The following is a 27,781-nucleotide window of genomic DNA, read 5'->3' on the forward strand; positions in this document are numbered from 1 at the left end:
TCTAGAGTGTCTCTGGTCAGGTCCCCATGACTGTTAACAAGTGGGGTCCTAGAGACACACCTATCAGGTGGGTGAACAGGTGAAGAAACAAGTAGTGAATGGACTATCGACTGGGGAATTACCAGAAGATTAGTCGTCAACACCACTATGGTTTGTAGTCGGGATCCCTATTTCCACTAGGGTGCTATATTGTGAGGGTGGAGGCTTGGATGATGTTCATAGACTTAGAAGAAATGAAGTGGCAATGTGGCAGCATAGGAACCTGATGGGTTAACTTCTTCTCTTCTGCTTCAGCCCCTCCAGCTCCAATCACCTGCAGAGGCTCCTTTGTCTCTCCCACGTGATACAACATCTTCAGGAAGCCTCTCTTCGACCTCCTTGACACCTTGGGTATCTCCTATACTAACTATGCGGACAATACCCAAATCCTCCTACCCATCTCAGGCACTTATGACACTGACTCAAACTCACTGGGCAAAGTCTATCAAACCATTCAGGGCTGGATGGCTTTACACTCTCTATGCCTAAACGACGACAAAACTGAGTTGCTCCTTATGGATCACAAACACTACTAAACAAACTTGATGGAGCATGCAAGTCTTTCATCATCAACAGTATCACCATCCCAGTCTCCAAAGAAGTTAAAACCCTGGGGGCTTACCTGGACACCTCCCTTTCACTAACTAGACAGATAAACACAATTGCCTTGTCTGCAGACTATACCACTACACTCATCAACGCCAGTTGCATCACAATTGCAAGAGCCCTCATTGTCTCTAGATTAGACTATTGTAATGCCCTTTATGTGGACAAGGTGAAGATGCAGTACTGAGCATGAAGAGCGGAGGAGTATCCTGAAAGCCACTCACTATTATTCCAAGTCCGCTGCGGGCCAACTTGACAGCCCTATGAGGTGCCCACTCCTTTGTCCCTCGCAGAGGCCAGCACATACTATCCATGCATGCATGGGGCATCTCAATTTGATGGAAATACTACCTGACTTGTTCTGGGATCTCGATGAATACAACAGTAAAATGCTACAGGAAGTCTTGTAGTTAGTTGGTTTGGTGCTCTGTTATGTGTTATGTGGTTTGGAATAAACCCTCTATGGCTTGACTGCAACTACTGTTGTTTTGGGTAATACAAGTATTTATTCAAACACATAACAGAAAATGAATGACCAGTGAAAGATCAACACAACGTAAGGCATAAGACACATTATTTTTGTGTGTCAGTCATAAATAATGACTTAAACAAACATTACATTATTGTATTGTGCATAAGGATTAGTTTCTTACCTGTAACTTCATTTCTTCAACATTGGTATCTTTCATGGATTCACATGCTTAGAATATTCCCCGTCGTCAGGCTGGGAACCTCAGTAATTTTTTAACTTACCGTTTTCCTATGGAAAACTTTGACACTTCAGTGTCCTATCAACGTCCTTTTGGGCGCTTTAGTCATCACCAATAGAACGTAGGGAATCAATAGCCCTGCCCCGCGGCTTCCCTTCAGATTTAAACCTCCAAAGTGGAGGCAACCCAATTTAGGTTTGCATGCAGGGGCGGTCCGAGGGCGTATGTGAATCCAAGAAAGATATAAATGCTGGAGAAATGGAGTTAAAGGTAAGAAACTACTCCCTTCTCCAGCATTGGATCTTTCATGACGATCACTAAACAGAGGCGTTGTATGCCGTTTCTGAGTGAATCTAGAGATTGCCGCCAAGTGTACCTTTATAGAGGAAATTGTGATGCACTAAAGGGTAACTGGGTGGACCAGCCCCCACACCTGCCGATGTCGCTGGACCAACACACTGCAGGCCCAGGGCCGACGGATTCGCCACTGGATCCCCCTCATCCTCCGCTTCTGATGCAGTCTATTGCTGTAGAATAGTGTCTGGTAGACGATAGTCAAAAGCAGAAGCCTGCCACACCTGCCTCGTTGATAACAAGTTGCTCAAGGACGATAGTATCGGGTCTCTTTCTCATACCGGAGCCGTAGACATCACAGTCGACGACGGTATCGCAGTTGATAACAGAATTGTCGACGACGGGACTCCCTACTACGTTGTCGTCAATGGAACGGCAGCTTGCGGAGCAGATATTTCAGCCGATCCCACCTGCTTGGTCCCACTGGACCGATGCTTTGACGACTCCCTACTGGAGGAGGATTTGTGATGGTCCCCAGAAGAGGAGCGTCTCTACGAAGAATCTTTCTTGGTCTTCACCTGAGACTACTTCTCAGGCTTACTTCAAGATCCTCATGACTGGTCCAAGCGACCATGCTTGGATGACTACTTCCCTTTAGACAGATGTTTACTTGACAAGGGGCGACCACTCACCGACCACTGGGACAGGTCGTGACTTCTTAGCTGGAAGCTCCGCCGATGCTGACCGGCCATGATCTGCTGAGTGGACCGGCCTCTCCGATGCCAAGCTACGCACCAAGCCCACCTCCGAAGAAGGGTAAGTACCCTCATTCAGCCAACACACCAACCGCCGATTGCGGTCCTTAAGCGTCTTCTGGGAAAACCCCTTACAGATCTCATAGGATTCGGCCGAATGTTGGGGGTAGAGGCAATAAAGGCAGTCCATATGCCTGTCCCCCTCATACACTGTCCGTAGCCCGCAGGTCGCACAGGGACGGAACAACGATTTTCCTTCAGACATTTTCACGTATCGCACCACGTGTAGAAATTACAACGAACACAAGGTAATCCCAACACTTTGGAGACGGTTGAAATCTGAAGGGAAACGGCGGGGGTGGGGCTATTTATACCTTACGTCCTATTGGTGGTGGGTGAAGCCCCCAAAAAGGACGTTGATAGGACACTGAAATGTCAAAGTTTTCCATAGGAAAACGCCAAGTTAAAAAATGACCGAGGTTCCCAGCATGACGACGGGGAATATTCACAGGATGTGAATCCATGAAAGATCCAATGCTGGAGAAATTATATTCATGTTCAAAAATGTTGATAAATACAGCAATGATTAAACATCAAGATAACAATTGATTTGAAAGTAGCTGTGGCAAAAACATTAAGCAAATCAAATCTCTTAAATCAGTTAGTTGAAGGGTGGAGAAATGATTGCATAGTTTAACATGTGTACACTAAACCTTCAATATGACACACAAACAACCAAGAGCACATCTAGACACCAACAATGATTGTAAAATCTCTAAAACAAACACCAAATAACAAAAACACTCTTCAAAAGGTCAACACGACATGGCCCAAGTGTGGATACATGTTGACATTAGCAATGTGTGTAACACAATTTAGCCAAAAACATATAACTGTCTGAACAATGGCATTTGTTCTGTTAGGAGTCTCTATGATTCCTAAGAATGCTATGTGTCTATGCGTCTACTTAAAACCTTATGTTTCGGCTCTTTGTTGCCCCTTCATTTTGAGACAAGCCTTCCTCAGGACACTTGCGTGGATTCATGCACTCTTGAGTGGATTCCCTGAATTGGGGCTTCAAACATTGATGCACAAGACCATTTATTCAATGCAGGTTAAGGGACCAGTGTTGCTTCTGGTTAATGTCCATAGGGTTGCAGTGTGTGCGTTTTCAAACCCACATCGTGGCATAATGATAAGGCTCCAACCCGACTGCTGTTCTTATTGTAGCAGATACTATATGAAATATGTTGCTCCGTTACGGACACACCGCCACAAGCCGACCTACACCATCACCAGTGAATGATATCTTTCATCAAAAGTGTAACGAATAGTCTCTCAAACCAGTTCCAGTAGTGAGGGCCATCCACCCTGACTCGAATGTCCAACAATCTACCTGGTGTTTGTCTGCAGATTGTGGGTTGTCATGGTTCATGAACCCTTCTGCAACCGCTACAATTTGGGATTGGGTCCGGCGATGGGTCTCCTCCAGGAGATAGCAGGTGAGCTTGGCCAGGACCTGCCCCTTTCTGACCTCTTTGTGAGATTGGGGGCTGGGTCATTCATGGTCGGATAACCATCATAATGTACTAGTGTCTTGGTATTTGGAACACCTCCACTCTGACCCCTCCTAACTTAAGCTTTCTGGCCCTTAATAAGTTTGCACCATCGTGTACCTCCTCTCACCTCTTAAGTTCGGCCATTGACTGACACGGTCTGCCAGAATTTCCTGATTGTCCATAGCTAGAAAAGGATACCTATTTTTTTATTTTATTAAAGTGATATGGTTTAACAAAACCTTTCCAGTAATAAATAATTAATAGAATACATTCCCTTTTCATTAACAAAGTCGAATACAATTGAAGAATACAATTATACATTTAAAATCCACTAATTTAAAAACTCTCCCTTTTGCATCTAAAAATTCACACCCCTTCTTAGCAATTATATTTTCAACTTGTCTCCAAACCATAAACGCAGCATTAGTGGTCACTCTCGAAGAGAGATTAAATATCATAGTTCATAAGTAATTCCTGTAAAATGTGCTGTAAAACTCCCCCAAATTCCTACACATAGTAAGATGATGCTTTGTGGTTTCAAGTTCTATTTTGCAGATCCTACATTTGCCATCCTCATAAGGGACTTGATTTCTGGCACCCAAAACCCTCAAAGAAGGCAAGAGGTTAAATCTCAACTTCATGCCGAAGAATTTCATTCTTGGGTCATTATATATTATCAATATGTAAATGGCACTAAATACATGAAGCATTGCTCTGCACAATACTTTGAGTTTTGTTTCCCCCGCTAGATATTCAATATCACAGATTCTGTCCCAATCATACGCCTTCTTTATTAAAGATCTTTTTGCCATTAATAAGTTATCCGCCGGATCCATGTTCCACGCTATACTGCTATGGAGCTCCTTTTAGCCCTCAACCAATTCCTTCATTTCCAGATTAGTAACAGAAGCTTTTTGCCAGATTTCCTTGTACCAACCAAGTTGCATCTTACCAATATCTGTCAATATCTTAAGCAGCAAAACACTTTGCTTCATCTTGGAGAGACCAGTCACATCTCCATATGTATGGCCTCGACAGGTAGCGATTGAGATGAGCCTAGAGTATGCCTCCAAAGCTTCCCCTCCAAGGATTTCAGCCAGTTCTTTTCTCGGTCGATGTACATTTTCCAGCCGATATACGATGCCTGGCACTGTGCTCAGCTTATAGACATGTAACAGTCTTTCAACCAAACAGCCTCCCCCTGATCTCACAAAGCTTTTGATCACCCTGAACTTACTCCCGGCTTTGCCATAATATGCTGCTTCAAAAGGACTGTCGAGCAAGTTGAGCTCAGTAGTGCGCCTAGATAGATATATGACTTTACCTCCTCTATTGTCACCCCATCAATCTTCCATTGAAAATTGTGGTAGGGGATACCTGGTTTCCTCTCACCTCCTTAGTGCAGGTAGTGATATTTCCCCTTGTAACCCTTTACTTTCCACCACAAGTCTTAAGAGCCTCTACCTCCTCTCTCCCTTTAGGGTGTAGGCTTCTTGATGGAACCGCTTGCCTCCCATCAGAATATCTCTTGCCAATGTTACATCTCTTCCAATATCCAACTCCTTCCTTCATCCACGTTTACTTGACAGCAGCTTTCTCTTTTGCCAACCTCCTCCTCACTCCATCCTTCAGATCTCTCCTCATCCTCCCCTCTCAGTACTCCCTGTTCCCACCACTCTTCACCATTCTTCTTCCTCCAACTCCTACTTGTACGACCTACACTGCCAAACTGATCTTAATGTCTTGTATAGTAGGATGTACCCTCCCCCTGGGTGGTACCTACAGCTATTGGGAACATCTGGGTGCTTAGCTTAAGTGATTGGGCTATAGGTTGAGGGTCATGTGACGTTAAAGAGGGCTAGCCTGAATCTATATGAGGACAAGTCGCCATATTGGATTTCACATGGTTCCTTCATAATTGTGGAGACTCCCTTTCTGCATCTTGGAGCACCGCTGTCATCGCCTGCAGGAGCCCCACTTCCTTTGCCCGTTTTTAGTGTGTGAGTTGCAAGGAGAGAAATGCTTCGGTAGACATGGGCATTCATTTATGTCTGTATCTCCTTGGAGGAAACTGGCAAGCGGGTATTCCCTGCAAGGCTGCAAAAATAAGCTTTGCTTCTTTTCTTGCTTGCCACCTCCATGCACGTTAGAATCTCTGTGCTGAGGTGTGGCTGTTTAGCAGAGGGCCCTGCACAGACCATGAGGCACAATGTTTCTCTATAGCGGCTGTGCCGGTGAGGCCAATGTATTCCCTTGTTCACTGCGTGCACTGAAAGGTTTTAGCTTTGTCCCATAGAGGGATATGTTTCTTTTCTCATTCTAATAGTGTTGGTCTGGTCAAGGAGATAGAGGAGCTCTCTGAGCCTGTGTACTTCATGATAGCGTGTCTCTCTCAGGGTCAAGGGTATTTCCCTTCTGTGTGTTTGACCACTGATTGAATGATGGGTAGAGTGGGGGCTGATAATGGTCTGTGTTATAATCCCTTGGGTAAATCTCCATGTCTCCTCCTTGACTCGAACTTATCTGCTCCGCCGCCTGTTTGGCGGGATACATTTCCTGTTGCCTGTGTGTCCTTTCACGTGGTGTGCTATTATGCCTCCGGGCGTGTCTGCCAGCGTGGTATAAATAAAATAAATAAATAAATATGGGGGAGCCCAGCTGGGGTGGTCAGGGCGCCCCATATATCTCGTCTGGGTCCAGTATTCACTAGCTCAAGGGGACCCCCGACCCCGTTGTTGACCTTACTGAAGGTTCCCACGGGGAGGCGGGGACTTCGTCACACTAAATAAAAGATAGCGCTGGTGAAGAGTACATGGACATCAGGAATCATGAAGGGAATACCACAGTAAACAAGAAGGCTGAGCTGAGGCTTAGAAGAAATCTACAAACCTGACATACATGTCAATAGAGTGGACACACACTCCGAAACCCGCCTGTGCTGCACCGGGAATCGCTCCTGAATAGCCACATGATGGCACCAGATTAGGAGTAGTGGTAGGGAAGGATCATGGAGTGAGAAACATGTCTTGCGGGCGTTTGGTGCCCATTTGCTGTACCAGGCTCTCATCACCTCAATGGCCAGTGTCCAGCATCATGGGGGAACAGTAACTTCTGTCTGGTTTTCTCTCTTTTGCTGCCAAAGGTGCATTTCATTTAGCCAGGTGGTGGCATCAGGCATGGGCTGGGAGTAAGAAGAATGTGTGAAGGATATTTGTACCCAGTTACTCCAAGCTCAGTGGTTGCAACGCTCCTCCGCTCTCGCCATCCTTCCCTCCCCTGGTTAAGCTTGGTGCTCATACAGGGAATGAAGATGAACTGATGGTCTAGAGTGGGAAATTGATCAGGGGGCATTGGTAGATCAGAATGGACACACCAAATTATGCGATGCAGCAAGCTACCTGTGCACTCAATTTCCAATTCAAGAGCACAACCTTTCTATGACTTGAGCACAAGGGTGTTGCTATGTCTGGAAAAGATCCGGGGCTATGCTAATGTCGGCATTGTCGGGACTCGGGGCTAGCAAGCCTTTTAGTTTTAGCCCCTGAGCTTCTATCCAGGGCTACAACCAAAATACCCGGGGCTATACCCGCACACCAGTCCTCCTCCTAGAGACGCTGAGCGGTCAAAAGCAATTCCTGCTCTGAATGTGATTTTTGTACAAGCTGTTACGAACAGGTTTCTCATATCGGTGTTGCCATCGCAAGAGAATTTGCAGCCAATTTGTTCCTGCTTTTCTCTTGTAGAGTCAAGTGAGCATGAAGACAAGAGCACGGACGCCTCAGGTGAGATCTCGGCCCAGCCTTATGCTGCGCCGGTCTACAGCCAGCCCGAGGACTGCAAGGATGGCATGGATGGGAAGAAGTTGATTAAACCCGACGACAACGACGAGCTGGGCTCCTTGCCAGACAACTGGGAGATGGCGTACACGGAAAAAGGGGAAATCTACTTCATTGAGTGAGTCTTCGCTTTCTTTCTACAAAATCACTGCATGGATTGGGTCGAGATTGTTGCACGTTGCAGCGCGCGGCTTTGGGCCTCATTACAAGCAGCGCTTACACTATCGTTACCGCCCTGTCCGATTGTGGGTTTTAGTTATTCCCCATTTTGAAGTCCTATACAAATTCTTTGGGGGCTTGCGGTATTACAGAGTGAGGTAATGCCACCTGCACAATCAACACTATGGCGAGCGAAGAAAATACCTCCACTTACAAGCAGGGGGGGTTTGTTCATGTTTTTGAAAAATCCACATACAATATATAGGTGATGTTAAGAAAAACAGCCTGTTTACCTTACCGCTACACTTATAATGAGGCCCCAGGTCGTTACTGAAGTCATAAAAATAACCCTGGGGAGATTGACCACAATGTTTACTTTCCATATAATATGACACTTCCTGGGAATCCTGGCAAAATGGATTAACGTTTTCGTTATTTTATACATGTTTAAAATGCAGGCGTTGAAATGCCGGCGATGTAAGGACATAGAACCATTTTAGTGGCTCCAAAGCTCTATGACACACCGCATGTAAACAATACCAGTCTGAGACCTGAACAGCTGGGGCCAGTGCAGCCTGGAAGATGCTGGACCCAAATCCACGCAATACTCACTGTGAGCAGATGTGCAACTCTTAATGATGAATTCGGTTTAAAGGGTTCGATGCGGTTTCATAATCGGGTCCCCCCCTTTGCACCCCTTACCTAACCCCCACTCACCTTTCCCCTACCCTTCCTACCTCCCCTATACCCTTCATCTCTTAACATATATGCATTGCCTCAAAGTAATTTCAGTGAAGTAAATTACCATAAAGGTAACTACAACTCCCATGGTGTCTCACCACTGACTATTCCAGATGGGCTTGGTGGGAGTTGTAGTCCAAAACATCTGGAGAGCCAACGGTTGCAGACCCTTGATTTAAAACAAAGCTCTCATTCCTGTATCTATGTCTTGGGGCTGGGGGAATGTGCTTCCGTATGGCAGGATGCCTGCCCTGTCGCCAATGCCGGGAACCAGGAAACGGGAATGCCGTTTGGAACCTGCACTCAGCCCCAAACGGCATTACCGTTTGTGTTAAAGCTGAGCTGCGTGGCTGGAGTCCGTCCACAGGCCGCGGCGCAGTGTGTCCTCGAGGCAGCTGGGCTGGATGGTTTCCGAGCCGAGCGTGATGACCAGTTATGGCAGAGGGCTGAAGGATTGGCCGTGATTGCTATAGCTGGTCTATCGATGCGGCCATATCCAGCAACCAGAAGCAAGACCAGATAGCTTTGTGTTAGGTGCGCTATATAAATAAATAATTAAATAAATAAGACAGAGCTGTGAGAAGAAGTCCTGAGAGCCACCTGCTGGGCAGCAAGATGAAGCCTAGAATGCCACTGCCCCACTCTGGCTTCCATTTTGTTTTCATTGTATATTGGTGTCTTTTGTTCCACATCAAAGACAGAGAGCATAGTCCTTCAAGCATACCTCTGCCATTGGGGAAAAATGCCCTGCGATCATATAGATCACAATGTACTCATCTACTGGCCTATTATAAGGTGCTCCAATACAATCAAGATTACTTCCAAATGTGGGGTGCAGGGACAAGGGACTTTCACAGCTAAGCCCAGAGGCTGCATTCCCAATCCTGGCTGAAGATGGGGAGGGGACAAATAGAAGGAAGCAGGGATGGAAGGGAACAATTCACAACTAACCAATAAGGTGCACACTTGTCCCTGGCTGAAGGAGGGTAGAGTCGGGTGGAAAAAGGCAGAAATAGAAGAGAAGGGAGTCAGGTGACATTCACAGCTAAGCCTGAAGGCTGCATTGCAGGTCCAAAACTGAAGTGAACACGGTGAAATTAAATGGGGGAAAGACTATGGAAAAATTCCATGCCAGAGGACCCCACTATGCCAGATGATGTAGCCACTGGGCTTGGCCTAAGGCCGGACCCTATGGGCACTTAAACTGTGGGTCCATGGGCCTGCCGCCATGGCCAGTCACCCCTTTGCCTGGGGTACGCGCCTCAACCTTCCCCCAGGACCTGGCCAGCCACACAAAGTAGACACTTTTTTCCTGCATTATGGATCCGTAGGGCATTTACCATGGGCTGTGTCCACTTTTCCCAGGGCATCAAATTGAGCCACACCTTGAGGCATGGTGAAATGGCATGGCCAAGACTCCCCCACGCACACCTTGCATAACATCAGAGGCAGCCAACAGGGCCGCAATATGCCCCTTTTATGCACAGGGATGATCAGGAACCAGACGTTAGGTTCGGGGCCATGTGAAAGAACAGAGTTTTTTCTGGACTTTGTCTGTGCCTTGAGGGGCATATTAAACCCCTCTGTTGGCCCTAATTACCTATCCGAGGGTTTATCGATGCCAAGGGGGGCTGCCATATACACCTATGGGTCAGCAAACTGCATCTGTGACACACCTCTGTATCTGCAATTCTATTAATAAAATTAGGCATTGCTTGCATTTCTTTAGCCATATTACACCCTTCGGTGACCCACCAAATCTATGCAAGGCAAGAGAGGGGGTTGCTGCAGCTCCTGTCTGAACCTCCAGACTGATTTGCACCAAAACTGTGCGAGGAGTGGTGGCCTTGTCCTGAAAGTGTGCTTTTGCAAATGTGGTATTATCGTCCAGCAATTCTTTAAAAATGGTGAAAAAGTCATTACCAAAGAATTAGTGTTATCTCGGTCTGATCCGTGGAGTAGCTTCCCGATTCAGTATCTGCAGATGCCTCTGGACCAATCAGGCAGTCGCGTAAGATTTGCTGACATCACATAAAGTTGCTGATTGGTCAATTGAGAAATGTGAGGTGTGTCAAAACTTCTGAAACTGATGCAATGTTGGATATGTGAACTCGATTCATATTCCATGAAAATTGAAGTGCGCAACTATTCAAAAACAAAACATTACACTTGCCTTACAAATGAAACAACCTCTGACGAGGTGAACGTTAATGAGGAATGGGTGCAGTATGTCTACAAGGGAAACAAATGGGTGTTTTTTTCTTTTCCAATATCTGCGAACAACTGTTCACAGACATTGCTGTGATGTTAGAGAACTTGCCAAATGTCCGAGGGTATTAATGCAGATGTATACATATTTCTATATATTTTTTCAGAGAAGAAACATTGTCAAAGGGAATTATGGTTGCAGTGCAAAATTAAAAATAAACAAAGAAATTTGCCAGTTATTGTAAGACATGCAACCATAATTTGCAACCCCTGTCATACACTGCTCAGACCCAGGACAACAAAGATGACATTACAAATGCCATCATACAGTAGGGGCCTTATTATGCATGTGTTCTAACAGTAAAACAGGTCGTATTTCAGCATACCACCTGATTTACCACCCTGCACTAGTATGTATCTCACACTTCATATGTGTTATTCACCGATTGTGAATAACCCATAACACCGGGCCGATTGTGCTAGACTCGTAACCCAGGCACCAATAACACTCATGAGCTTGATCAAGGCTGTGCAATTATGCACTACGCAATCAGTCCAAGAAGGCAGATGCCTGCTAATCCTACGCACGAGCAGAACTAGATACTGGGGGGCTGTCTAGCAGTTATTTCTGCTAATCACACCCACCAGTGACTGTATATAACAGAACTACCTACCGGTAATCTATCTAGCAGAACTAGTAACCCAAGCACCAATAGCACTTATGAACACGATCATTGCCCTGCAGATATGCACTACAATATCAGTGCAGGAAATGCCCTTGTTTGCTACTCCTACACCTATGGAAATCCTGGGAAGAGAATTATATAGCAAGGAACATTATAGCACCTATTCTTTGCTAGTCCCAACTACCTGGGAATGTCCTAGTAGAACTACCTATCAGGGATTCCATTTAGCGGAACGGCCATCCGAGGACCTCACTAGCTCCCATACACTAACATCATGAGTTCTGAGACAGATCTGCCTGTCACCACCCGTCAACAATCCGACCCAACAAGAAACAGGGCGATTCCACCCCCTCGACAGGCACTGGAAGCTCAACAGGAACAAGGTCCCCCTGGAAAACACACAGACACTCAAACCATTATGCTAACTCTTGCATCTGCACCAACAAACAATACAATGTACAATACAAGGCCTGCATTCCTCTTTGCAGCTCCGCTGCGAGTGCCTCCATCAGCTGTGCTCGATCAGCTGTCTGCTGACTTCCATCTCCTTTTCGGAGCCCCAGCTGACAGAGCCCCAGCTGATCCAGCGCGTCCCGCGCATACTACAAAGGCAATCTCTTTTGAATCTCCCGCCGCTTTCGAATCTCCGATGCCGCTTCCCGCCCGCAGCCCGCAGCCTGATACTTCCCGCCCTGCCGGCTCCACCCCCCCACCATAAAGGGAGACGGGGCTCACGCCAGGCGAAGCCGCGAGGAGAAGGCCAGAGGACAAGGCCTGCACTCCTCTTTGCAGCTCCGCTGCGAGTGCCTCCATCAGCTGTGCTCGATCAGCTGTCTGCTGACTTCCATCTCCTTTTCGGAGCCCCAGCTGATCCAGCGCGTCCCGCGCATACTACAAAGGCAATCTCTTTTGAATCTCCCGCTGCTTTCGAATCTCCGATGCCGCTTCCCGCCCGCAGCCCGCAGCCTGATACTTCCCGCCCTGCCGGCTCCACCCCCGCCACCATAAAGGGAGACGGGGCTCACCGCCAGGCGAAGCAGCGAGGAGAAGGCCAGAGGACAAGGCCTGCAATCCTCTTTGCAGCTCCCCTGCGAGTGCCTCCATCAGCTGTGCTCGATCAGCTGTCTGCTGACTTCCATCTCCTTTTCGGAGCCCCAGCTGATCCAGCGCGTCCCGCGCATACTACAAAGGCAATCTCTTTTGAATCTCCCGCCGCTTTCGAATCCCCGATGCCGCTTCCCGCCCGCAGCCCGCAGCCTGATACTTCCCGCCCTGCCGGCTCCACCCCCCCCCACCATAAAGGGAGACGGGGCTCACCGCCAGGCGAAGCAGCGAGGAGAAGGCCAGAGGACAAGGCCTGCACTCCTCTTTGCAGCTCTTCGCTGCTCGGCTGCCATTTGCCACGATACCATGCAACATCACAGAGGTAAGGAGCTCGCCCACTGCCTCTTCCTACACCAAGACTTGTCCACCAGGAGCTCCAGACTACGCGCTCGCACCATAGAACCCACCATCAGCTCCAATCCCCTTCCCACCAACATCCGCAATGCGCGGCTATGCTCCCGTATCTCACAACCCACCCCACCCACCTACATGGCCATACTCAGGCGGTTAACCACAAAGCCTAAAGCCTTCTCAATTACCCCCTATACAGTAGCAAATGATACACTCCACCCCACACCTAACTGTACCACCTCTACCCGCAATTTCTCCCCATCCATGCCCACCACCACTGAAACTGCACCCCCCAGTGCAAAATGCGTGATATGCAATTCTTCTACCCCCATTGTGAATGCTATTGTGCCAAATGTGATCTCCCCTGTGCCCACCACCACTGAAACTGCGCCCCCAGTGCAAAATGTGTGATATGCAATTCTTCTACCCCATTGTGAATGCTATTGTGCCAAATGTGATCTCGCCTGTGCCCACCACCACTGAAACTGCGCCCCCCAGTGCAAAATGTGTGATATGCAATTCTTCTACCCCCATTGTGAATGCTATTTTGACAAATGTGATCTCACCTGTGCCCACCACCACTGAAACTGCGCCCCCCAGTGCAAAATACATGATATGCAATTCCTCTGCTGCCCCCCACCCCAACACCACTGGAGCCCCCAGCCCCACACCGACCATACCCATCACCTCACCCCCTCCTCCCACAGACCCCTCCCTAGTCGTCACAGAACCCCACCTCAAATGTGCCTTGATCAATGCCAGATCCATCAGCGCCCACGCTCTAGACATTCACGACCTCATAACCACCCATGACCTTGACCTGCTCATGATATCTGAAACCTGGCTACACGAGGCCTCTTGCCCTGCGCTCTCCCTGGCACTCCCTTCTGGCTACTCCATCACCAGACAAGATCGCCCCTCTAAAGGTGTCGCAATCATCGCTAAGGACTGCTATAGTATTAGAAAGATAGATAAATCCCTACACAGCAACAACGACTACCTCCAAGTCAAAATTGTCCTCTCCCCCAACTGCACCATTACCGCTCATATTGTCTATCGCCCTCCTGGCCCAATAGAAGACTTCCAAGCCTCCCTCATCCATCTCCTATCTGACAACCTCAAAAAACATTCGAAAGCCATTCTCCTTGGTGACGTCAACCTAGGCCTACAGGATAAAAAGGACCCAGCAGCTAAATCCTTTGACTCAGCCCTAACAACACTAGGCTATAAGAACACCATCTTTAGCCCAACGCACACTCAGGGCAGAACACTCGACTGGATTGCTCAGCACAACTGCCCACTCATCATCACTGGAAACACTCCCACCCCATGGTCTGACCACCATATCATCACATTTAGCATCCTCACCACTAGCTCTTCTACCCCGCCACCCCAACCCCTACCATCTTGCCTCACAAGAAGCTCCCGCCAGCTTACTAAGGAAAGACTACTGCCCTTCCTCCAAGGCCCAGCCTTCAGACCACCTTTTTCCACAGACCCAGAAACTCTTGCATCAACCTACAATGCTGCCATTAAAGCAGCTATCAACTCCATTGCCCCACTTAAACTCCGTAAATACAAACCCACCACCCACTCTAACTCTTGGTTCACCCCAGACTTGCTCGCACTCCAAAACGAGAAAAAGGCAGCACTTACTCAGTGGCAAACGTCCCACACTGACAAAGACAAGCTGCTCTTTAAAGCCTGCTCTACGGAGTACAAAAAAGCTATCACCCGGGCAAAATCCAAATCATTTGAATCCAGAATCTCGGAAGCCCAATCCAGCACTAAAGAAATCTTTGCAATATTTAGGGAGCTAGAGACTCCTACTCCCACCCCCCAGAACTTCACCAAAGACAAAGCCTGGTGCGACGAAATTCAAACGGCAATGCTAACTAAACTGAGCCGCCTCCAAAGCAAAATACTAGCTACCAAACAAGCCCTGCCCAATACTCATATCCCTGTCCCACCACCAGCCCAAGACCCTCCCCAACCCTTCTCCTTCAAATCCATACAGGAAAAGGACATCATTAACATAATGAAGAACATCAAAGCATCCAACTGTAAAGGTGATGCCTGCCCAGCCACTCTCATCAAGGACTGCACTGAAGCGCTTGCTCCCTTCCTGACAGCATTTGTTAATGCCTCCTTCGCAACAGGGAAGGTCCCCACCTCCCTCAAGGAAGCATGGGTCCGCCCCCTCTTAAAAAAAACAACTCTCGATCCCACCTCCCCCAACAACTATAGACCCATAACCACTGTCCCTTTCCTCCTCAAAATACTCGACAAAGCAGCCTATCTGCAGGTTCAGCACTTCATCGAAGAAAACAAACTCCTGGGACTCCGCCAATCTGGCTTCCGCCCTAGACATGGGACTGAAACCTCCCTACTGGACCTGAAAAACCAAATGGACGATGCCAGAGACATGGGCAAACCAGCTCTTCTCCTACTCCTTGACTTATCTGCAGCGTTCGATCTCGTAGATCATGACGTCCTTTGCCATCATCTCTCCTCCACTGCCAAGTTCTCCCCTGACGCCACAGCATGGATCACATCCTTCCTACAAGACAGAACCATGCAAGTATTCTCCGACCTAGCCTCTGCCTCACCCACTACCATACTCTTTGGCGTGCCCCAAGGCTCATGCCTCTCCCCCACACTCTACAACATTTTCACACGACCCCTCTTCCTCATCCTCGACGCTATGGGTATATCCTACACTAACTACGCGGACGATACCCAGATCCTCCTTACCCTCACAGGCAGCTATGACACTGACGCCATGACCCTTAACAACCTCTACAACACCATCCAAGCCTGGATGGCAGACAATGGACTATGCCTTAACTCTGACAAGACAGAACTCCTACTGATAGGTTCCCCCGAAACGCTAAAAAAACTTGACTCCCAATTCAGTCACTTCACCATCGACACCATCAAAATACCTGTATCAGACTCAGTCAAAACTCTTGGAGTCTATCTAGACTCTAACCTTTCCATGGACAGACAAGTCAACGCCATTGCCTCCTCAGCCGCATATCATGCTAAACTGATCAACGCAGTCAGGCCTTTCCTCTCCAAAGAGAACTGCACAAACATAGCCAGAGCCATCACCGGCTCCAGGCTAGACTACTGTAACATACTCTTCCTAGGAACCTCTAAAAGAAACTTGGAGAGGCTACAAATCATCCAGAATAATGCTCTCCGAGCAGCCCAAGGTATTGCCAAAAGGGACCACATCTCAGAAGCCAGAAAACTAGCCCACTGGCTCCCAATAAAGGAGAGAATAATTTTCAAAACTCTCACACTGACACACAAATGCATCCATCTCACTGCCCCCGACTACCTCTCACAAAGAATCCACCCCGTCGCCTCTACAAGGCCAACAAGATCACCCTACACCAACATGCTCTCTGTGCCACTAGTAAAAAGATCCAGAGCAGGTGGATCCAGCTTCCCCTATCTCGCACCCACTCATTGGAATGACCTACCTCCCACCATCCGCAGTGAGCCCTCCCTCCTAGCCTTCGGCAAAGCATTGAAAACCACCCTCTTCTCATAAGGTCCCTCGCAGTAGCATGAACACCAACCATAGGACCCACTGCTTAAGTTGTATTTACCAACCGCATAATCTGCAATGATAACCGTGCTTGTTCCTTTCTGTAATATGCCTCTTGTTGATACCATGCCTGTAACTAAGCTCATGCAAGTAACAGCGCCTCAATGCCCCTGGGCTGCTTGCGCGCTATACAAATTTAAATAAATAAATAAATAAATAAAGTAGCTACACCCCTCGATTAATTCGGCCCAGCTGCACACATACTTACACACATCTACGTTCACTTCAACAGTCTTTAGAATGCAGCTAAACCCCTTGAAATCAGAGTGGCTGCACACATAGCGTCATTCTCAAACACCAGCACCACCAGAATGCGGCTACCCAAGTCCCTTGGCCTTGCTGCACACATTCCACTGCTGTTACACAACCACAGAATCGCACCTGGCACTAGTATGCATCTACACACCACCTATTGCACACCGGCTGCACACGTACCGAGTGCACCCAAGCACGTTTTACTACACTACTCTCTCCACAGGTCTGACTGTGGTCCCTCGAGGGTGTTCATCCCACAGCGCTTTGTAATCATAGCAATGGTAAAAGCGGTATTTCATCAACGTGCAATGGCAGTATTGCTTCTTGTAATATTATCGCATGCTGTAGCACCACAGCTTCTCAATGGAGTCCAATGGGACTACAAAATGAGCACTAACTAGTGACTCTGCACAACCAGCTGTTGCGCATATTAACAGTCATTGAGTGTGTCAGTATTGCTGTGGTTAATACCATCACACTCCTAACGGCCTCCTAGCAATTAGTTTGTAACAGCTGTCAGCCAAAGCATACAAAAATGAAGCTTGCTAAGTATTCCTTCAAGCTGCCAGCCATTGTACAATGCATGCATTCAATATTGCAGGGTAAGGGATAATTCTTCACAAGTGAAAGATTAAGAAAATATATATATATATATCCATTATGTACTGCTGCTGTCCGACTTGGATTCCAATTCCTCAAGCTGAGATAGAAATGTTTTTGTTTTCTTTTTTGGCAGGTTACGAGATATTTCTTCAGAAGTGGCACATTAGGACAATAGATAATTATATCTGGTATGAACTGCTTCCGCCCACCTGCATGTCTATTCCTCAAGCAGAGATGGACTTTTTTTTCTTTTGTTGAAAGAGTAAAAGATTTTTCGACATAAGTGGACGATTGAGGTTTGGCTGACAGGCCAGAAGATATTGTTTACATAGGCTGAACATTAAGACAAACAGATATATTATATCTGTATGAACTTCTGCTGTCCCACTGAAATGTATATTCCTCAAGCAGGGATAGAAATGCTTTTTTTGACAAAGTAATAGATCATTCTTCACAAGTGGAAGATTACAAAAAATAGATATTATATGTTTAGTATGAACTGCTGCTGTCTCACCGGAATGTCTATCCCTCAAGCAGTGATAGAAATGCTGTTTTCTTTTGTTGGCAGGGTAAGAGATGATTCTACTTAAAACATTGATATCTTATATCTGGTAGGAATTGATGCTTCCCCACCAACATTTCTATTCCAGAACAGGGCTATAAATGCAGTTTTAGTTTTTTTTTTTTTACATTTCAAATTGACATGCCCTGTAAGGGCCCATTATTTTGAGAAGTGCCATGTGGGTGCTGGGAACCTATCATGCATTAGTATTTGGACTGTGATTCCCAAACGAATGTATGCAAGGGGGGTGGGATGGCCAAGGCATATACATCATATATGGAATGTAGGCAAGATCTATTATATATGGAATGTAGACAAAGGGCATAAAGCAGAGGTCTGCTACCTTTGGCTCTCCAGATGTTTTGGACTACAACTCCCATCTTGGACAGTGGCAAGTGTTCATTGGCATTGTAGTTCAAAACATCTGGCGAGCGAAAGGTTTCAGACCCCTGAGATGGAGCGACAGACACTTTCAGAATGAATGTGGTAGACAAACAAAAATGAGCGTGACAGGTAACAAAATATGTGTAGTTTGCACGCAGGGAGAAAGTGAACAAATTGCTACTGCAAAGGATTATTGTCAGAAATTCAAGGGTAACGTGCATACCCTGTACAGACACTCATTTTCTACCGACGGATCATATGTTGGATGAAGCCGCGTGAGTCTAGGGAGATATGGAGTATAAGAAAATTGGAATGCAGGCGTTTGACTCAGAAATACTTGAGAAAACGCTTTCGAAGGAGATGTGCGTCCGCCATCTTGAACACAAATTGCAGTTGTGGTTTGGATGCGCACATTTCTAGCAGACCGGGCAATTTAGGGAAGTACAGTTAGGAATACTCGTTCTCAAGTGAGTCATTTGGAAAAGTGACCTGTTCCAAAGCACTTTCAACAGACTGCAACTTAAGATTATTAAAATATATCATCACTCAACATATTCCATAGTGAGCCCATTAGGAAGTGAGGGATAGGGTCAAACTATTCTCTCATAGAAAGTTCTTCTGGGTCCAGACTGAGGCTGTGGAGCAGAGCAGTAATCAATTAGTTTTTTTTTTATTTTAATGTGATTTTCTGCTGCAAATGATTAAAACAGTGAGGCGTTATTTAATTAGGTGGCCTTTCAGTGGCAGATAGAAAGAGCACTCTTCATATTGAAAGAGAGGTTCACTGGAATTACTCCAAAGAAAAAGAAAAACAATGATTTCCTGTTGAGTCTTTCTGGTTCCATGTGTTAATATCGCGATACAAAAATATCGACATATTTATGTGGCAAAATTGAGGCATGGACCCTACTGGGGACACCCCCGCATTTTTTTAAATGTGCAGGGGACACTAACGGTCCCACAAATTACCCCACCCCAAAAATATCGCCTATGGCGTTCTAGACAACCATATATATGGCAAAATTTTGATGGGGATAATATTACCTGATACCGTCTTTCTGTGCCAAATAGTGAAAATGATATCTACTTCCTCTGCTGGTCAGTGATTGTCTGGCCTATACACCTGCTCTTTATTTTTTATATCTTAAAGAAAACATAATGGCACCCCCTCCAAAAAAAATAATTAGTATAGCTCTGTAGCCCTCCACAGCAGGCTACAATGCTAATAGTAACTGGATTAAAGGCCCGGGGTGCTAGGATTTCGTAGGTTTGTGGTCCCAACGTAATGTGCTCAGAGAATAGACAACTTTTCCAGAAGGAAAAAGCTCTTCTTTCATGGGTACCATAGAAATAGCAGGGGATGTCTTTATTTTTTATTTTTTTTTTATAAAAGAGGAAGATAGATTGAGGAGTAGGATCGCTACAAAAAAGTAAGTACCAAAAAAAAAGAAGCTTGTGAGGCCCCGTCGAAAGAAATCTTCCCAGAGACTAGGACCAGAGCCCGGCGAGGTTCGCCAGTCTAAGCAAGCGTTGGTCTTCCTAAAGTGTCCTCATTTCAGCCTATGCAGCCAATTTCTAGAAGCCAAGAAACAACCTTTGGAAAGTGTGTGAAGCATCAAGAAACAATCTCTCTCTTTGCATATAGCTCTAAACACCACAATGTGAGGGTGAAAGGGCTGGTACAGGCCAACCAGCTCGAGTCAGGTGCTATGGGCTCGCGAGGGCCCAGGGATATTAACACGGCTGCCACTCCAAATAGCAGTGTTTCACACTTTTAGAACTCTAGGGTTCCCTCCGGGGTGATAATATATTTTAAGTCAAATGGCGGTTGCAACTTTTCTGTGCACCTAATTTCCCTACAAACCAGGATGACTGTCATGGAAAACTGTCGAGGTTGTTCATCCCTTTTCTGTTTTTGTTGCTGTATTAAAGAGGGATGCATGACAGAAGCTGGGGAAAAAAGGTAAATGAGAGAAGGGGGTTTGGGGCCAGACTTTAGTGGGGACTCGGAATAGGTGTTACAGAACATTGTTGGGGATGGAAGGAAAGGGAGGGGGGCTCTGGCCCTTTTTCATCCCTTATTCCCATCTTTACTTTCAATAAAAACCATAAATACATAGTGTTGGTATAAATGAAGGGTGCTTGTTCTTTTGTAAGAATATATGATAGCACGCCTACCAACTATGTCAGTGACACTTATAAATGGGCAGCATTAACAAAAAGGAAAAAAGTTGTTCCATCTTCGACAAGCTGGGTCATGGCGCCTTTCAACTGCTTGGCAAAACAAGGCACTAAAATAATTCACTCACAATTCCTGTTGTGGGTTCTACGGGACACTCTCCGTCATTCACAGTCTCGGGGTAATGCATCTTACTTGACTGCCCTGCTTTCTTCTATTGCTTGAGCACAGTGGGGGAGATCTCCTCCCATGGTCTCGGATCCAGAGTGGGAGTTGGCCAGTTGCGCTGAACAAGACAGTTTGGTATCCGTTATGTTTATTAGCTTGCTGTGATAATTTTTCAACAGTTCGGTATACGTAACGCTTATTTGTTTGCCCGCAAGTGATCCTGCCTGCGCTGAACACGCTGCCTGCACTGGAACGCCCTGGAGTAACTCACCACGTAAGTAGCTTCCAGGTGCTCCGCTTCGTGTTTCGCTGAGCTGCAAAACTTGTGGCTTCTCCCGACCAGGTGCACCCTCTCTCACTGGTCGCTGCTGCTTCCGCCACTCTGGTTTGGAGCTGCTCTGGCTTCTGAGAGAGTCTCAGGTGCACTCCAGCCACCTGCGTTGTCTCAAATGCTCGCACCACATCTGTTTCCCGCTGTGCAAACCTCTCCACAATGTAGTTTTGCCAGGGAAGCCTTTCTTCTCCACGCTTTCCACTGCACAACCTCAACAGTTTGGAAATCTAGAGGCACAGACCTTCTCAGGACCCATCCTGGTCCCGGTGTCTTCTTGCTTCTCTACTTCTTCATTCTGCTGCATACACAGCCTGCACTGTCTGCTACAATTCCAGGTCCTCTTTACTGGCACCTCAGGGGGCCTGTTAAGCCTCTTAGTCTACCCTAAGGTGTAGGTCACTTCTACCAATTAGCTAACCACTCCTGCATCTTTGTTCCTCTGCATCCCTCTTCCGCGTCCCAGCACTGAAGAACCTCTGGGTCTTTAACTCGCTAATGAAAACATTTGTTTTCTTAACCTTTTCTACTTTACAATAAGCCATCAAGAGATAGGGGGAAGTTCAACAGGGGATTTTCCCCTTCCTCCTGACCTGTTTCCTTCATCATGTGATCCTGCCGCAGAACACCACTGCCAGGGTCAGGATCAGAAAGCGTCTGCCTTTCCCTGGCTACATGAGGAGGCCCCAGTCCAAGGTTTTTGGGGGAATCACTACTGATTCATCAAAGATGTCTTAATACAGGATTTTTTCCTGGGTCGGGATACTGAAAGAAATTGTATCCGATGAGGGAACCACCTTTATGCCCACAGTGATGAAACAGGTATGTTGTCTCATGAATGGAAAACTCCATACATCAGTGCATCTTCCACAAACAGATAGTTTGGTAGAATGATACAATAAAACCATCAATCAAATGCTGAAAAAGGGTGTGAAACCCGATGGGAAAAATTGGGACAAAATCTTGCCGCTAATACAGATGGTATTGAGGGATACGCCACAATCATCCACAGAGTTCTCTCCCTTTGATGTTCTTTTTGGTCGACAACCTCATACGTTGCTAGACAAAGCAAAGGAAGAGTGGGAAGCACAGTTGGAGAAACCATTGTCAGAATACGCGGATGAATTGGAAGCTCACCACCTATCCATCCTACGAGATCTTTCCATCAAGAATCTGGGACAAGCCCAAGACTGGCAAGTAGAACAGTACAACAAAACTGCATGAATGAGAAGCTTCAATCAAGGACACTAGTTGTTAGTGCTATTGCCCACCCATGAAAACAAGATGCTAACCCAATGGCGGGGACCCTGTTTTATCAAAGAGGTGTTGGAACCCGTTAACTATCGGGTCAGTCAAGCAAACACTCTACAAGTTGAGAAGATTTACCATGTCAGCCTCAATAAAAGAATGGAACGAGAAGCCAGCCAGGATGGCCGTGACAACTCCAGAACCAGACCTGGTCACAGAAAGTTTACCGGGGGTAGCACAGGCAGCCATCTCTGAGGTTAATTGGGGTGATGACCTGTCGGATGAAAGGAAAAGACATGCGTTGAGAGCCCTGGACTCCTACATGCATGTCTTCTCAAATCTACCCGAAGAACACACCTGGTGGAACATCACAAATGAACAAGCCCAAACACACTCGTAAGACTTAGATCATATCGTCTACCTGAAGCCAAAAGAGCAGATGTGCAGAAAGAAATACAGGTAATGTTACACCTGCATATTATTGAACCTTCCAAAAGCTGTTGGTGTTCCCCTATTGTTTTAGTACCAAAGCCAGATAGATCTACAAGGGTCTGCATGGACTTTAGACAACTCAACTACCCATATCACTCTATGAGGCCTACCACATGCCGAGAATAGATGAACTTCTAGAACAACTCGGCTTGGCTCATTTCCTGAGCACAACTGACTTAACAAAGGGGTACTGGAAGATACCTCAGAGAACAGGACAAGGACAAAACTGCCTTCGGCACTCCCCAAGGGCTCTATCAATTTACAGTCCTTCCCTTTGGGCTTCATGGGGGTTGCCAACCTTTCAAAACCTGATGGACCGGTTGCTTCAAAGTCATGCAGGTTATGCTTCAGCCTATATAGGTGATATTATTGTGTTCAGCAAAACTTGGGAAGAACATTTTGGTTCATCTACAACAGGTAGCGAAGACCCTCTGAGAAGCTGGTCTCCACATCCATCCCAAGAAGATGGTATTAGCTGCATCTCAAAACACATATCTAGGCTATATCATCGGACATGGGGAAATCAGACCACAAATCAGCAAAATAGAAGCCATTCAAAAGTTGCCTATAGCAAGTACCAAGAAAGGCATAAGAGCATTTCTGGGATTTGTCAGTTATTACAGATGGTTTATTCCCTATTTTTTTACCATTGCATCCGCACTGTCTGAAAAGCAAACACTCGCAGAACCTGCTCAATGATCCAATCGCCATCCAGGCTTTTGATGAATTAAGACCCGTCGTCTCATCCCATCCGGATTTATAATGCCCAGATTTCTCAAAACACTTCTACGTTCAAACTGATGCTTCAGGGTCTGAGCTAGGAGCCGTCCTGTCCCAGGGTAAGACAGCAAACCTGAGACCTGTTGCTTTCATCAGCCGAATATTGTTGCCTCATGAGCTCCCTTCTTACAAAATTGAAAAAGAATGTCTAGCCATCAAGTGGGCCTTCCGCTTGGCAGATCGTTCACATTATTCACTGATCATGCGCCCCTACAATGGCTGGCTACTCAAAAGGATTCGAATCAACGGGTCCTAAGGTGGTTTCTTACGCTACAACCCTTTAAATGTATTATGGTACACAAACAGGCGGCCTTTCACACGAAAGCAGATTATGTTTCATGGGCCTCTGATTTACCCGACCGGCTAGATCCTAGGGAGGGGGTTTGTGAAGTAGCGAAGGGTTGCGCCATGGAGGAGGTTGGATTGGCATGTGGAAGAGATGGCAGTGGATCAGAATGAACTCAGGGGGTCCCTGGCTGCAGGGGATTGGAAAGTGAAAACCGACATGCCCGAGATGCCGTAACAGAATCAGACTCCTATACTGGCCTGAGAGCACAGGGTACCGCTGCGTACACCAATGCCGTGGCATTCGCCGGCAGGACACACTGTAGCTCCAATTCACTGCAGCGGACAACCAAGTGCTTTCCAGAACGCTGCGAAAAGAAAAGTCCAGGGAGAAAGACTGTCAGCATGTCCCTACAACGGTATCTGGTCTTTTCATCGAAATCCAAGGCATCTAAGACCTTTTCATCGAATTCTATCCAACGAAAAGCATTGCCATCGAAATGCCTTTTCATTGAATATAATTCAATGGAAATTCGATGGATTTCTTTTATTTTAAAATTAGGGTTAGGGTATGGGGGTGGGGCAAGGGTAAGGGTTAGGGTAAGGGGTAGATTTAGGGTTAGGATTAGTGTAAGGGGTAGGGCAAGGGTTAGAATTAGGGTTAGGTTAAGGTGTAGGGCAAGGGTTAGAATTAGGTTTGGGGTTTGAGTTGGGTTAGGGTTGGGGGGGATGGGGGCAAAACCCCCCCACATATAAAATGCAACGTTACATGAAGCTGGCCAGTGCTAAAATCCTTTGAAGTTGTCAGCACTGGACAGCTCCAAGCAACTTTTTAACGTTACAAAAAAATGCCTCGAAATGCTGTTTTTTACATTTAAAAGTGCATATCCATCTAAACTTGTCCATTTAGAAATTCGATGGACTGGTTTTGATGGAAATGCACTTTTACATGTAATAAATAGCATTTTGATGCTTTTGCATCGATGGAAATGCATTTCGATGCATTTGAAATCGATGGATTGACCATAAACCCCCTACAATTTACCAGCAGAGAGGGCTCATGTGATCAGACAGTGCAGTGTAACTCTGGGGAAAGCTGCCGCAATGGGGAACACGTGAGCAGGGGAAAAGGCAACATGGCGGCCTACGACCAAGGAGGAAGGTCATGGGGCGGGACCTCAACAAGTACAGAGGTGAATGGCCCTAGCACAAACTGGCATGCTGATTGGAGGATGGGGGATGAAATATGCCTAAAAGCCAACAGAAACGTTACATTGTGTCAGATCCTTTGATTTGCAGGAAGAAGACCACGACGCAGAGGGACTCGAATACTGCCGGACCTATTAGACTGGAAGCAAGAAGGGAAAGCAGAAAGGCTCTGCATCCCCCTACTATGAAGCTGCTAAGAGCTCCTCCAGAGACTTTTGTTCGTTTTGATTCTTCTGAAGACAAGAGGAGGGCTCTGAGAAACATACTCCAAGACTCCTGAGAGCTCCTATAGAGTAGATTTTGTGTTCATTATTACTCTGCTGAAGACAAGCTGGAGTCATTTGAGCCTTTTTTGTTCAAATAAATACATATTGGTTTCTGCCTCAAATCTTGTGTTCGGCTCTTAATATCCCACAGTGGGGATGGCCAGAGGATCAACCAATGACCTTGGAAGCCTGGAACCTGAGCATTTAAAGCTAGCTATTTAGGCTTGTCAATCAAATGTGGATATCATACATGCAGCAAGGAAAGCTTCCACATGGTCGCAAGACCACAATAAAGGGCTTTGCTTCCGTCACTGGAGTCTGACAAACTCATCCACTGAATGACAGTTATCTTCAGACCTAGCAAAGGCAGTGATTCAAGGTGCTTCCTATAAGGCCTTGCTCACTGTGCTTAGAGAGGCACAGCTTCACCTCACTGATGAGGCTCAACAAGGCCGAAACACATCTCTGGGGTTGCTGTCGGTACTCTTGTTCAGAGGAGAATTGCCTGGCATTTCTGTGCCAGACTGCCCAAGTGAACAGCTGAGCAAATAGGAGGCTAAACAAATGCAGAATTAAAGTCAACCAAGTAGTACGGCTCAATTGTTGCCTCGCCATGCCCCATGCACGCCCCAATAGGGGTATGATCTTTTGTCCTTTCGCCCAGTCTGCCAAGGTCATCAAGATCATTTTGAAATGCACCTTGCAATCCAGGCCAATCAGGTTTATCCTCCGTAAGGTTTAGATCACTGTGTCATAGAAGAGCGAGAATAGTGTGTGATCATCAGAGTTGTCTTGTCATGTGCAGCTGCATGAGTCAAGAAGACTGGTTGCAAATGCACTTTTACAAATCATAAAAGCCTAATTAGACATGTGTCAGCATTACCGCTAAACTAAAGTACCTTTATTTTATACCGCAAGCAGGCGGTAACTTGAAGGGTCCACATGATTATGAGTTTGGTGAAACCTTTAGTTATTGATATGATATGATATGATAGGTTATTTATAACATAAGCCTGGACCCGGGGATCGAACCGTGTTGCTCTGTGTCCGTCTTGCTTCCAAGGAGATCACGTTGCCCCTGAGCTATCCTCCCGAGACAACTCCCCGTTTCAGAGTCCCGTAGGGTTCCATGAGGACATTCCATAACACCACGCGTCGTATTAATGCATTTGGGAATATCACAGCCATTCATGCTTTTCTGTGGCGGCAATTATCGCCACACAAAGTCAACAGAAAATGGAGAGCTTCGGCAAGGAGAGTCCTACTTTGGCGGAGCCGCAAACCATGCAGTATTTGGAAATAGTGCATGCTTCACCGATACTGTTACCGCAAGCCTCGTAATGAGGCTGTAGGACAGGAGCAGGTGCAGTACAAATGCAAATTAAAGAAATATGCCAATGCACCCTGCTGGTCAGGAGTGTTTTCTCGTTGGTCAAGTGTGCCACAAAATAAAATCCTAGCTTTTTTTTCTGGCAGCATTTGAGGTCATGTGTATGCTATGCAGGGGAATCAAAGTACAGTGGTATCCCTGCCCGATCGCGTATGCCTTGCTCAAACAATGCATTGGCCGTAAACTGATGGATTCATTTGTGCCAATAACATGTTGGGCAGTTCTTTTTTATTTCATTGCCATTATCATTTTATATACATTTTAAAATGTTTTTTACTACTACTCCCATGATCCCTCACCCTTGCCTATACTAGCTATGGCAGGTGGGAATTGTGGTCCAAAACATCTGGCGAGCCAAAGGATCCCGTAAGTGCTCTGGCACACAGATGGACATCATTGAATGTAGACTTGTTTTTCGTTGAGCTTTTATAGTTTTATATATCCTTATTGTTAACATTAATTAGTCCCCGGCGGGGTGTGGTTTCTGTCTCCCAGCCAATGAGGAGGGTCAGAACGGGGGTTTTCTCAGGACAGGGGTTTTCTCACATGGTAAAGCCCCTACTCCGAGCCTCCTTGAAGCTGGTGGCCACCATCTTACCCCGCCAGATAACCAAGTAAGTGTTTCCCTGCGCCGCCCCGTCACTATCCAACCACCCACACTTCCACATAGTTAGCCCGCCCTCCCATCCTGCCCCACTTACATTGCGCTGCTGTCGCTCGCCGGTACCGGGAACAGTAGTGTTCCCAGCACATCCCTCGTGCGGGAATAGCCGCCATGGAAAGGGAGAAGGGACTACCTGTAGTTCCCTTCTCTCCGATCCATGGTGGCCATCTTATTTTGTCGTTTTTTTTTAAAGTTGAGAAACGACGAACACATTGTTTCTCAACTTAAAAAAACAACACTATTAGTACCACGGTACAACATGCCGGGGGTACTAATAGTAATATAACCCTTGCAGGAG

General features: G+C 46.5%; 1 protein-coding gene across 10 annotated transcripts in view; it reads left to right on the forward strand.

Moving 5' to 3' along the window:
- The window catches only part of MAGI2 (membrane associated guanylate kinase, WW and PDZ domain containing 2), a 3,248,720-nt gene that overhangs the window by 1,741,720 nt on the left and 1,479,219 nt on the right, over window positions 1–27,781 (forward strand). For all 10 annotated transcript variants that reach the window (XM_069628034.1, XM_069628038.1, XM_069628036.1 and 7 more), the window contains one exon: window positions 7,707–7,917. In XM_069628034.1, the coding sequence (XP_069484135.1) occupies window positions 7,707–7,917 (211 nt within the window). The remainder of the gene's footprint in view (window positions 1–7,706; window positions 7,918–27,781) is intronic.

This window comes from Ambystoma mexicanum, chromosome 12 (genome assembly GCF_040938575.1).
Source record: "Ambystoma mexicanum isolate Mex_15411 chromosome 12, UKY_AmexF1_1, whole genome shotgun sequence".
Lineage (NCBI taxonomy): Eukaryota > Metazoa > Chordata > Amphibia > Caudata > Ambystomatidae > Ambystoma > Ambystoma mexicanum.